We start from the raw sequence: 12,642 nt of genomic DNA, 5'->3' as shown, positions 1-12,642 counted from the left end.
AAATAGAAAAGTAATCACACCCGAGAGGGAGTAATTTGATCTCAAGGGTATCTGATTTAATTGATCCTGCTACTAGTAATTGGGATGAAAATTTGGTCGCACAAATGTTCTGGCCAGTTGATGCACAAAGGGTCCTTGCAATTCCTTTGTCACAACACGATATGTCGGATTTTGTCGCTTGGAGCTATTCAAAGAATGGAACTTTTTCTGTTCGATCAGCCTATGCAGTGCAATGGGAACACCAACACGGGGGAAAATTAAGAAGAACCGATGATATGGGACATATGACTATCAATCCTATTTGGAGTGAGATTTGGAAATTATCTTGTCCATCGAAGCTTAAAATTTTCATTTGGCGCACACTGCATGGCACCCTCCCGTGTAGAGTTAATTTGACGAATAGACATATAAAGGTTACCCCCAATTTGTCCGGCATGTTCCTTTAGATCAGAGGATACAAAAGCATTATTTCAGTGTCAGAAAGCAAAGGAGGTTTGGAAAAAACTGGGTCTAGATCAGGTCATTAAAAGAGCGTACGAAGTTGATTATGCTGGTGAGGCGGTGCTTGAATTTTTGCTTTCTATGCCTGAACGGGAGCTCACGATCTTGGGTATTCCCCATGTCCGTGAATTAATTGCAATTTCAACTTGGTATTTATGATGGGAGAGGTGGAAACTGGTCCATAAGGAGAAAATCCAAGACGCTAACCAGATCTTCATGGGAATTCATGCAATTACGTTAAACTATGTTTTGGCTATTTCATCAAAGGCTACAATGAAAAGAGGAGGTTGGGTCCAGCCTCCAAGGGGGTTTGCAAAACTTAATGTGGATGCCTCTTTTGATCATGACAGGCTCAGGGGCACGGCTGATGCTGTTTTGAGAGATGATAAAGGAAAATTCATTGCAGGGGGAATTGGAGAATTGATTGGTGCACGGCCGTTCTGACAGCTGAAGCTATGGCGCTTGGATATGGTCTATCTATTGCTCAAAGGGCGGGCTGCAACCGCTTTAGTTATTAATTCAGATAACATGGAGGTTATCGAAACCATGAACAATGGAGGACAGTCATCTAGTACAGTGGCGGCAGTGTTTGACGATTGTTATTTTTTAGCATGTGACTTTCCCATTACTAAATTTGAGCATTGTAATAGAGAAGCAAATAGGGTCGCACATGAACTTGCTAAGTTGGCTAGATTTTCTTCATCTTTGAATTGGTTTGAGAGCCCTTGAGTGGAATTGTACCCCTCCTCATAAACGATGTACTTGTTATCGCAAATGAATAAAGTTTATATGTTTCTTTAAAAACAAGGCCTAATACTACTACTAGTGTCTTGGGGTGAAAAGGTGACTAGGGTTTCCGCCTTCCGCCGACGGTCAGTTCCGTTGTCGATTTGCCTCATCTCGTGTGGCCTTATGGTATGGGGCCGTGGTGGATCCTTGCCTTTACCGATGAGAGAGCTTCATTTGCAGGTGTTTTTTTTGAGTTTGGTTAGGCTTTGTGCCCTCTTTTGACAGCGACGGCTATTTTAAGATGGAATAAAGTTCTTTTCACTTAGCCCTCGTCCCAGCGGTGCGCCTACCGCCGTTGTTGTTGTTGTTGTTGTTGTTGTTGTTGTTGTCTTTGTTGTTGTGTGTATGTGTGTGTGTGGTGTGTGTGTGTGTGGGGGGGGGGGTGTCTCCGACAGACCTCACGGGATTTAGTCGGTGGATCCGGTCTTTTCTTGACAGAAAGACTGTAAGGGAACCCGCTACAGTATATTGGTGCAACAAACCCAAATTGCAAGTATCATGCCTTGAACCTGAGTGAGTGGGAAGATATCAGCCCCTTCCGACCACTAGGCTATGCCTTAGTCTGCATGGATCCGGTCTTCGTTCGTCCACTATGTGTTCGTATGTTTGATCCGTTCGATCTACGATTCTCTTAATCGGCGATGATTGTTTTCTTTTTTTGAAGTTCTTGATGACTGTTGTTCTGATGCGGTGGTTCCGCGGGGCCTTAGCATGACGACTTTTCGATGAGTCTACTAGAGCAAAATTTGTCTAACTCCGGTGAGGGATGTTGACGGCGACACGCGTGCCTCCTGCGTGCATTTTGTCGCTAGCTGGTCTACGGACCTGAATATAATTTTTGTTATTTCTAATGTTATTTGTACTGTCGATCTTTATTTGTTTGAAAAAGAAAATAAGAGGCAGAGTCGGTGGAAAAAGGATCGGGCAGATTTTGGGCGAACGCCGAGCACACTCTCCTGCTGCCCCCTGTCAGTCGCGACCGATTAAAATCCCCATCGGTCTCTCCCTGGTGGCTACTTGGAGCACACCTGTGGGCTGTGCCGCCTCATGCGTTCACCTGTTCTGACTCCTGAGCCAGGTTTGCACGTCTGACTTTGCCAAGCGAGGCAAGATAGATGGCCCTTCAGGGCCACCACGAGGCCATTTCAATTTTGAAGCGGCCGAAGGAGGCACTCGAAGCAGCCAGCCAGCCAAGTAGCCACGCAACCTGCCTCCGGCTGATCAGATCATCAGCTAACCTAGTCGAAACTTTCATCCACTAATCTAATCACAGTCCCGTCGATTACTCTAATCGACGGTCCAGAATAATTTATTTAGTAGACAAATTTAGGGGGCGACTGATGATTTTTTTTATTAGCGTCGCCGTCACCAACCACCAGCAGCCAGCGCCAGCAGCGGACGGACGTCGCCGTCCCTTCCGTCGCCTCAAGGGCCTCCGGCTCCGATCCCCTCCTATAAACCCGCCGCCCCCTCCCCCCACCTTTCCCCAGATCAAAACCCCTCCTCCCCATCCCCTCCATCCCTCGAACCATCCGTCCGTCGGCCATGGCCACCGCCGCCGCGTCCCAGGTACGTCCGCGCCGACCCCGTCCCGCTCCTGGGCGACGGCTGCCGAGTTCTCACCTTTTCCCTCCCTCTGCAGGTGGCCTTCTCCGCGCCCGTCGGCGGCTCGGACCGCGCCGTCAGGAGCTCCGGAATCCAGGTGCGCGTCTCCACATCCCTTTACGCAGCGCCAATCGTGTGCTAGTGCGTGAACTAGTGGGAGCAGTTTTAGGCACGAGATTCGATACCGCTAGCTGCGCCTTTGGCTTCCTGCACAGATCAACTAGTATCACCTGCACATAGACACACTTGTACTCGTAGTAGTAGATGCACATTCAGTAGTAATTCTTCAGCGCTCTTGCTTCGATTGCAGATATTAGCTAGCATAACTTACAAATAGGACACACATAGCAGTAGCAGTGCATACGCATTCAGTAGTTCTTCAGGGCTCTTGCTTTGCTATGCCGTGGATCCCCAGCTCACAGCCTTTTCAACGGCGCCCCCAACATCAACAGTATGCTGATTTCACCTTTTGCTACATTTCAGGGCATCAACAGTCTCAGCTTCAGCAACAAATCATGGATCGGCAACGCATTGGCGTGCGACAGCAAGGCTGCGGTACAGTCGAGGCATCTCTGCAGGGCGGTCCAGCAGTCGAGCAAGAGCAAGGTCTCCGTCGCGCCCCTCGACCTGGAGAGCGCCAAGGAGCCGCCGCTCAACACCTACAAGCCCAAGGGGCCTTACACGGCCACCATTGTCTCGGTTGAGCGGGCGGTAGGCCCTAACGCCCCAGGAGAGACGTGCCACGTCGTCATCGACCATGGTGGCAATGTGCCGTACTGGGAGGGGCAGAGCTATGGGATTATTCCTCCGGTAAGTCTTCAGCCCATTCCATCACTTTCTCAGTTTCATCCTCTGTCTTGTTGAATACTGAACAGGGGACTCTTTGTCTTGCTAAATAAGAGGATAAACATATCAAGTTGTGCTGTACTGAAAAAAATTGTGTTCAAAGTTACAGACATTGATTTGGGTATGCTGCTTGATTTTATTATAGGAGAATTACCTTAGGATTGTTCCTCCAGTAAGCGTTTAGCTATTTCAACCACTTTCTCTTCCATCCTCTGTCTGTCTTACTGAATAGTGAATACTGAACAGAACAGGGGTTGTATTATTAAATAAGAGGATAAACGTATCAAGTTATGCTGTACTTGAATTATGTTCAAATTTATAGACATTGATTTGAGTATGCTGCTTGATGCTTTGTGTAGGAGAATTGTTTTAGGTTAACTCAAGTACCACATATCTGTTCATAGCATTTCCTGCCGTCCATGTTTTCACCATCTTTAGGTTAACTCAAGTACCAAGTATCTATTCATTACCTTGCTGTCGTCCATCCTTGTTTTCACCACCCATCTTCATTGCTCATCAAACCTTGTGTGCATCTATCAGGGAGAGAACCCAAAGAAGCCTGGAAACCCACAGAATGTCAGGCTGTATTCCATTGCATCTACTCGGTATGGGGATTCATTTGACGGGAAGACTGCCAGTTTATGTGTTCGCCGTGCAGTTTATTATGATCCTGAAACTGGCAAGGAGGACCCCTCGAAGAATGGTGTCTGCAGTAATTTCCTATGCAACTCAAAGCCTGGGGACAAGATTCAGATGACAGGTTGGTTGCTTTCTTTTAGATGGATGCAAAGGCTTTCTTGTGTGCTAGCAGTTTTATATGAGCGCCTCTAACTCTAAAAGGGCTAAGTTTTCTCGTTTACATGTGCCTAATGTTCATTTGTCTTAAACCATCTATTTCTGAATCCTTTGACAAAAAGAGCATTAGACATATATACACATTGTGTAGGATGTAAATTAAGATGGAGTAGGAAGTAACCATTCTTCATAACATTAAGAAAGAGGGGAGTTTTTCACAGTGCCACTGGTTTACAGTGTACATTCTGAATAAGAGCAACTTTTTTTTTTGGGGGTAACTTCTGACGCACTAGCCAGACAAATAATAAATCCTTTATATCCAAGAGCCTCTTACAGTATGGCCATCGCTGACACTAATAGCTATCTTTGTTCTGTCCTGCTGGCTGCTGCCGACTGGATCTGTTCTATTAGTTTTGTCGTACTTGATTATTATTTTTGGATAAAAGTCTAATTTTGATGCATATAATAAATGTCCTTCAAACAATGTGCTGCTTCCTGTTCCGAGATACAAACCAAACATGTATGCACATACTCTTTCTGGTAGAATTGTGTATACTCAGGCCCTGTTCGGTATCGCTCCGCTCCACAACTCTGCTCCCGGAGCCGGCGGAGCTGCAGTTTCCTCGCTCCGCAGATTCCAGGAGTGGGTGGATTACCGAACAGGGTCTCATAGTTCATGGCATATGATGGATGTTCTAAAGTTTATGCATCTCACTGTCATTTCATTCTGACCCCAGGGCCCTCTGGCAAAATAATGCTCCTACCTGAGAGTGATCCAAATGCAACCCATATCATGATTGCCACTGGCACTGGTGTTGCTCCCTACCGCGGGTACCTACGCCGCATGTTCATGGAAGATGTCCCAAATTTCAGATTTGGTGGCCTGGCTTGGCTCTTCCTTGGTGTGGCTAATTCGGACAGCCTTCTTTATGACGAAGAATTCACAAGCTACCTGAAGCAGTATCCAGACAATTTCAGGTTATTAGACCTCTTCCATCGTCATACCTTGTTTCTGTTATTATCTTTACACATGCCCCAAACGCCATTTTGTTATTGACTTGGATGCTTCCGTCATCGTAGATTGGGTGTGCCACCACTTGAATAAACTAGTTGAATATAATATAATTGAGTGTGTTGAATTTGTAGGTTCGACAAAGCACTAAGTAGGGAGCAGAAGAACAAGAGTGGCGGCAAGATGTACGTTCAGGACAAGATTGAGGAGTACAGCGATGAGATTTTCAAGCTTTTGGATGGCGGTGCACACATCTACTTCTGTGGTTTGAAAGGAATGATGCCAGGGATTCAGGATACACTCAAGAAGGTGGCAGAGCAGAGAGGGGAGAGCTGGGATCAGAAGCTATCGCAGCTCAAGAAGAACAAGCAATGGCACGTTGAGGTTTACTAGGATCGGAACCGTTCAGTTATCTATGATTTGCTCTGCTGTGAGACGATGTCAGAAAAAGGCAGAACACACATGGGATGATTCTTGTGATGGTGTAGAATTATCAAACATTATTTTTGAGAGAATCATAAGACTGTCCATGTAATTCATAAGCTTCTGCATCACATGATGCGTGAAACGAAGCATGTAACTTTTGTTATAATTTCTTGAGGTGTTTTGTCTGAAGCCGAATTTAAGCACCTGTCCTGGTTGTTCATGGTCTCATGGATGAAGTGCAATACTATATTGTAGATTGTTATTCATTCAAATATTCAGAGGGCATATAAATATTCTGTGCGTACTTCATGATATTTTCTATGGAAATTCTTGCTAATTTCAATGATACTTATTTAGTATCCAAATTTGCGTTGCCATTTTACTCTCTGCCATCCCTCATATACGAATTAGGCTCATGCCATTGGTTTATCAACTTCCATTGTATGTTGTGCCTCATCCAGTTCCTTGCCCATTCAAGACAGTGAGAAGAATTTGCTTTCTTCGTGTATATCAGGAATGTTCCGAGGCAGCACATTCATGAAGGAATCCAACACAAAATTTGACACTCAAACTCTCGAAATACCCGTCTTGATACATAGAATTGACAGAAAATGTTATGCACAAGTCCACAAAAAGACACCCAACATGCGATTGCAAGAGAAAGTCGAGCCTACTGGAGGGAAACAGACACCCTAACTTTAGGTTTGGCCCAACTGCACATACCACATATGCTTACCAACTTCAGGTACAAATGCTAAATATCCGGGATATACTCCCAAAGGACTACTGCACATGGTGTACATGCTTGAATATAATATAGGCACACTTGCCACACAGGCCATCAGAGGGGTAAACTCATTTTTTTTATTTTTCTTAAAACACAGTACAGATGCAAATGCTCACACACTCTTTCTCATGAACACACACACATCCTATCCTTGTGAACACCTCCGAGAGACCAAGCCAGCAAATCTTGAGATTGATGAAGTCATAACAGATGCCTCGTAGTCAATGAAAACGTCCTCTTCCACTGAACGAACATCACCAGAAAGCCTAGAATAAATTCAGGAAAATGCACACATCGGTGCAAGTCTTGGACTTAAACCCGGCAGGCTGGTTCCACCACAAGAAACCTAACCATCTAATCTATGCTCACTTTGTAGCTGAAGTTATTATTGATGCCAACCAATTGGAATACAATCCTGAAGTTATGAAAGTATTGCAGGAGAGACAGTCAGCGACACTATGCGGCGATGGCACGACTCTGCACAAAGTGCTGTTTAAGATGTAGTTTGCCAGCTTGTTGCTTTTGTCGGTGAGACAGTAGGCCTCAATGTGCTCATCAAATCTCTCCTGAAGATCAAAGCTAAAATAGATAGTGTCACCACAAATGGAGGGGAAAACCCTCATGGACACCGAGAAAGAGTAATGCATCGCCAAGAACAGCGCCCGCTTGCTCAAGGTCTTGACCCGGAGTAGTCTCTTGTTATCGAAATCCAGTTGATACACTTTGTACCTTGAGTTATCTGAACGAGAAAGCATACGGTGCACCACCATTAACTCTCCACCGTTGTCCACGAGGTGCGCGGTACCCGCCGTCCTGCAAACGTGCCTCCGCAACTTGGTAGCCACCTTCATCCGTGGTCGCCGATCTGCCCTCGTCTCCAGCACCATGAGGTTGTCCTCTGGTGTAGTACCAGCGGCCTAAGAACATCAATGGAGCTGTACCTCGAAAATATCCGATCTGAACCAGTGTCCAACGCTCATCGCCAGGCTTGGCAATGCCAATGATGAGGAACCACAGGCGGATCACGGAGCTCCGGGGATTTAATATTTTGAACTATGGTTCAAATATGTGCGGACAGAGTTACCACTAGACTTGGTATTAATAGAGCACTAGGTGCTCTATTTTTTTAATTTTTTCCCACAAAAAAATAGAGCACTAGGTGTTTTAATCGAGATCCTGTAACCCAAGCCTAATATCGTGACAAAGTTAAGATAAAGCAAAATATTCGTTCATATGTAGAACAATGAAGAACCAGTTTTTTCCCCGAGAAAATGCAGAAGAACTTGCATCAGAATGAATTGATGGAAGAAAATACACGCTTTCAGTTAGGCACACCCTCCTAAAAATGAGATTACGATGGAAGGTCGAGCCCCTGGGACAATTGCTTGTATGAAGCCCATTCATACCGGTACAATAGCTAAACGAGAACAAATACAATTGCAACTCAAATCACTGATGCTAAGTGTTTGCAATTTAGTTTGACAACATTGCACAAGGAGAGACAGTCAACAAGAGTAAGCGGCGACGGCAGCGCTGCCGTGGAGCTGTTCAGGATGTAGCTTGCAAGTTCGGTACCTCTAACCACAACATTGTAGGCTTGAATTTGCATATTCACTCTCTCATCCAAATCGAAGCTCATGTAGATAGTGTCAGAACTGATGGAGGGAAAAACTTTTGTGGACACCGAAAGAGAGCAATGTCTAGCCATAAACAGTGCACGTCCATTGAAGCTGTTTGCCGGGAAAAATTTCCCCATCTCCAAATCCAGTCGATACAGGTCGTAGTCGAACCTCCTGGGGCTACTCCGGAGCATGCGGTGCACCAACATTAGCTCCCCGCCATTGTCCACCATGTGCATGCTATGAAAAGTTGAGCACAGTGGCCTACACAGCTCGGCGGCCACCTCCATCCGTGGTGGTTGATCCAGACTCGTCTTTAGCACCATGAGATTATCCTCGGTGACACAATAAAAACGGCCCAAGAACACTAAAGGTTTGGACGGATGGCTTTTGTATGAAACCGATGTCCAGCGCTCATCGCCAGGCTTGGCGACGGCTAGGATGCGAAGTTTGTGTAAATACGACACGACCACGGAATCATCGGTGATGCCGCAGCCCCACGCTGTCATGCATTGCTCGAAATGAGTAGTACTGATGAGGTAGGTGTACCGGTAAGGAGGCAGCAGCGTGATCAGTGGCGGGAGCTCTTCGAGGTGGCGCGTGAGCGGATTTAGTAGTCGAATGTTGGTGCGCTTGTGGAGCAGGAAGAGGAGGCCCTCGGATGTGCGCCCAAGTGTTTCGTGGTCGCGGAGCTCTGGAAGATCAAGTTTTATGCACTCGCCGGTGGAGACGTTGAGGAAGCGACGGCGGTGGGAAGGGGCGAGTTCCTCCTGGAGCATGATCCACTGCCGAGGATGGCAGCGTCGGTCAAGGCCGTACACCCGCGGGTCTGTCGTGTGGCGCCTCCAAGGGTGGCACACGGCGCGGAGGCGGACATTGCCGGCCACGTCGCTGGCGAGGACGCACTCGGCAACAAGACCCGCCGGCCCATCGGCGAGGTTTGCCCAGTCCCGCCTGCAGCAAAAGCAAAGCGGATCAGAAGTGTAGGGACAAACCCCTGGCCAGCTCACCACTCATCTCCTCTCACTCTCACTCGCTCGGACGAAAGTGGTAGAAGATGAACAAACTTTTCCAGCGACGAACGCCCCGGCCGCCGAACGGCCTGTATATATGTTGGCTCCTATTCAACTCAACTACATATATGAAGGTACACACGCACACACGCAGCACAACTTCGGAAGAACTCTTACATCGACCGGACGTATACCACGGTCCTGATGAAGACTACATCTTTCTTAGGCTCCTCCCCTCAGCTCATACCGCAGCCGTGGCTCGGCAACACATCGGCGCACCTCCACCAATACATATGGGTTGGATTTTTATACCCGTGCACACACACCTGGATAGCTACCACGCACGCACGCACACACTGACTTGGCTTGCCGCTACATGCACTCGGCCACACGGCAAGTTACGCACGCATAGCCTAACAGCCACTAACCCATGCACTAACTACTCACTGGAATCTCTCCACGATCAACAAGATCCGGCTGTGCAGCTAAGGCATGTTCAATGCCTAGGCGCTTGCATGGGCGCTTAAGAAAATACAAGAAAAGAAAAATCGTGTAGCAGCGGTGTTAGCGTCCAGTCCTCCAACGGCAATGACAAGGTACAGGTACTTAACAGGACGCACTCTGTGTCATATCTAGAAAGAAAAAACGGGCTAGCGCCTGGGGCCAGAAATAGCATCGACGCTAGCATGAATCCTGGGCTTAGCCGGGAATAGGAAAAAACGGCCAGGATATTAGGCTTAACTACTGGGGATTTAATCCTAGCGTCCAATCTAAGCGTTCCCTGTTGTAGCTGCCCTAACAACCATGCATGCATCAGCACAACGGCTCGGCCGCCACTCACGCACGGCTAAGTCAAGATTATAGCTATCAAGAAGATCAGAAACGAGTGAAGAAACTGAGTGAAATGCTAACGAAAATCGGCCGGCCGGCCGCTCCTAACACTCGCTTAGGGCCATGCGGAGCGGCGGAGGCTGCGAGTGCGCGCGTGCCCGCTGCGTCTTCTGAGATTCCGATGGAGTCGCAGTAATACTCTTGTACTGTGTCTTGTAGTATTTGGCGATGTCGCTCCTCTACGAATCCTTCAGCTGGCCCATGACAAAGCAATATAATCCCCGATAGATGGCGCATGGACGATGTACAAGCCAATGGCATGTGGTGCCAAGAACGAAAAACCACGCTACTTCTCAAGCTGTATATTTTTTATTTTGATAAGAGATGAATTTTATTAACTCAAATGAAGCATCAAGCACGATAAGTACACACCTACCTCCGCATAGCTAGTATGCATACGTCCAAATAAACACGCTGGTAAAAAGAAAAATCAAAGAGCCCCGTCATGTTCACTCCCACGCTCCTGCAGCACGTCACTTTGGCGCCCGCAGCCACCCCCATTGCCGCCGCCAGCTCTGTTTCTCCGCTTAGCGCCTCCTCGTCCTCGCCGCGGTTCACGCCTGGTTTCCCGTCGCTGCAGTCCCTGGGATAAGAGCTGGTGGCCTCGCTCCAGATCTGCGGCTGAAGGCTGCCCATCCTCTTCCCGCGGCTGATGCGGTCGCCTCCGAGGTTGTCAAGGTTCCCAACAAGGTGAGGTTTGTTGGTATTGATCTAGAGGCCCAATGGGCCAAAACAAAAATAAAAGACCAGAAATAAAGTTACGTTAAAGAGAGAAACAGGGAGGCCACGAACCAACGTTCGTACCCCTCGATCTCAACTTACGCGCCCTGATCGGGGGCACCCTAACCAACTATGGTTTTGGTCCCCTGTCGCCAGCGCACATAAAAAGATGGGGGAGCAGCCGGCACCTACGCTAGACTAGTTCTCATACGGTTTACTCCTGCTCCCCACATCCCTAAACCCTAACCGATCTGGGGGAGCGCTGCACGACGGGAAGATCATCTCCAAGCTCTGCCCCTGTTCCAGGGAAGTGCCGGTGGCGCCCGGAGGAACGCCGCTACCTGCAGCGAGCATCTTCACCGAGCCTGCATCAAGCCTGCATCGAGCAGGCACGAGACTTCGCACCGTCGACACCGATGGCTGCTTCCATTGGTGGTAAGAACCTAATTCATCTCTCTGGTCTGTGCTATTAGGTGATCTAATGCCTGGCTTACGATCTGTTAAGTAGATCCTACGGGATTATAAATCTAACAATGGTATCAGAGCATGGTTAAGCCTAGATTAGATCCCTAAGATGATCTGTTTAAGTTTGATGATCATGATTACGACCTAGTGATTAAGGTTAGCCCTCTGTTAAGTCAAGTCCTAGGGTTAAGAGGTTTCTATTTAAATGACTAATCTGCTACTGGATCAATGCTAGTTCCTTTATGATTATCAACAAGTTATGTTAGTTTACCTGTATCACGCTTCCGCTTCAAGTAAGGTTAATTAGCACTGGTTTTGTTTCATGTTAAGAATATAGAAGGAGGGGAATCAGATGAATCACTCGTTTTCCCCCTAATTATGAGAAACCCTAGCCCTAGAATTTTTTCCCCATTCCGAAATCCCAAAATCAGAGTTAAAATGTTGAAATTAAGAGAAAAAGGTGACGGGCTCACCCAGATGACGCCGGCTTTCGGGGTCTGCACGGCCGCCGCCGTACGCGCACGCCATGTCCGGGACGCCGTCGCCTTTCGTGGTGGCGCGCGGAATGAAGCAGCTGCCATCGCTGCTGCGCCCACGCACGCGCGCGTCGCCTGGCCTCCGCGCCTTGCACGTCGTCGTCGCCGCCGAAAGCTTGCGCCAGCGACCGTTGGCGAAATGCCCCGCAGCCGCCGCCTGCTCGCGCCACCGAACGCCGTACTCGCAATGCCCACAGCCACGCTCGCCGAAGGAGCGCGCCGGACTCGGTCCGCGGCACGCTGCTCCGTCGAACGCAGCCACCGCGCCGCCATGGCCGTCGTTGTGCGTCGCCGTTCTGACGATTGCAGGAACGAAATGGGGAATTGGCCCCTAGGGTTTGACCCTCGCTCGTTTTGCTCCGTGCGGGATGATCGCGGCCATTGGCCCGATCGGATGGCCGAGAGCGACGGGTGGCTCAGGGCAGGCCTTCGGGCATTATACGGGCCGCCTTCGCGGCTGGGCTTCGGCCCGAGTTGTCTTAGCCCGCAGAAAAGGCGTTTTTTTGTTTACTGGGCTAGGATTTAAAGAGCTGCCGTGGGTTTTGGGCTAAAATTGAAGTTTCTGTGCGTTTTCTATTTATTCAGTGTGTTTCCGTATTATGATTATTCCCAAAATGTTCTTGCACTGTTATAAATA

At 48.1% G+C, this 12,642-nt stretch overlaps 2 protein-coding genes across 2 annotated transcripts; one reads left to right on the top strand and one right to left on the bottom strand.

Moving 5' to 3' along the window:
- Positions 1–2,708: 2,708 nt before the first annotated feature.
- On the top strand, positions 2,709–6,179 carry LOC125510835 (ferredoxin--NADP reductase, root isozyme, chloroplastic). Its single transcript, XM_048676105.2, has 6 exons — positions 2,709–2,859; positions 2,933–2,992; positions 3,379–3,705; positions 4,282–4,501; positions 5,274–5,514; positions 5,683–6,179. Exons 1-6 carry the CDS (start codon positions 2,836–2,838, stop codon positions 5,939–5,941), a joined length of 1,131 nt encoding a protein of 376 aa, XP_048532062.2. The 5' UTR covers positions 2,709–2,835; the 3' UTR covers positions 5,942–6,179.
- A 148-nt stretch (positions 6,180–6,327) lies between these two features.
- LOC125510836 (uncharacterized) lies at positions 6,328–12,442 on the bottom strand. Its single transcript, XM_048676106.2, has 3 exons — positions 12,433–12,442; positions 11,943–12,336; positions 6,328–9,334 (listed from the first exon to the last, which is right to left on the bottom strand). Exons 1-3 carry the CDS (start codon positions 12,440–12,442, stop codon positions 8,206–8,208), a joined length of 1,533 nt encoding a protein of 510 aa, XP_048532063.2. The 3' UTR covers positions 6,328–8,205.
- Between the last annotated feature and the right edge of the window lie 200 nt (positions 12,443–12,642).

This window comes from Triticum urartu, chromosome 5A (genome assembly GCF_056163025.1).
Source record: "Triticum urartu cultivar PI428250 chromosome 5A, HENAU_Tu73, whole genome shotgun sequence".
Lineage (NCBI taxonomy): Eukaryota > Viridiplantae > Streptophyta > Magnoliopsida > Poales > Poaceae > Triticum > Triticum urartu.
This window is presented reverse-complemented; position numbering and strand designations above follow the sequence as displayed.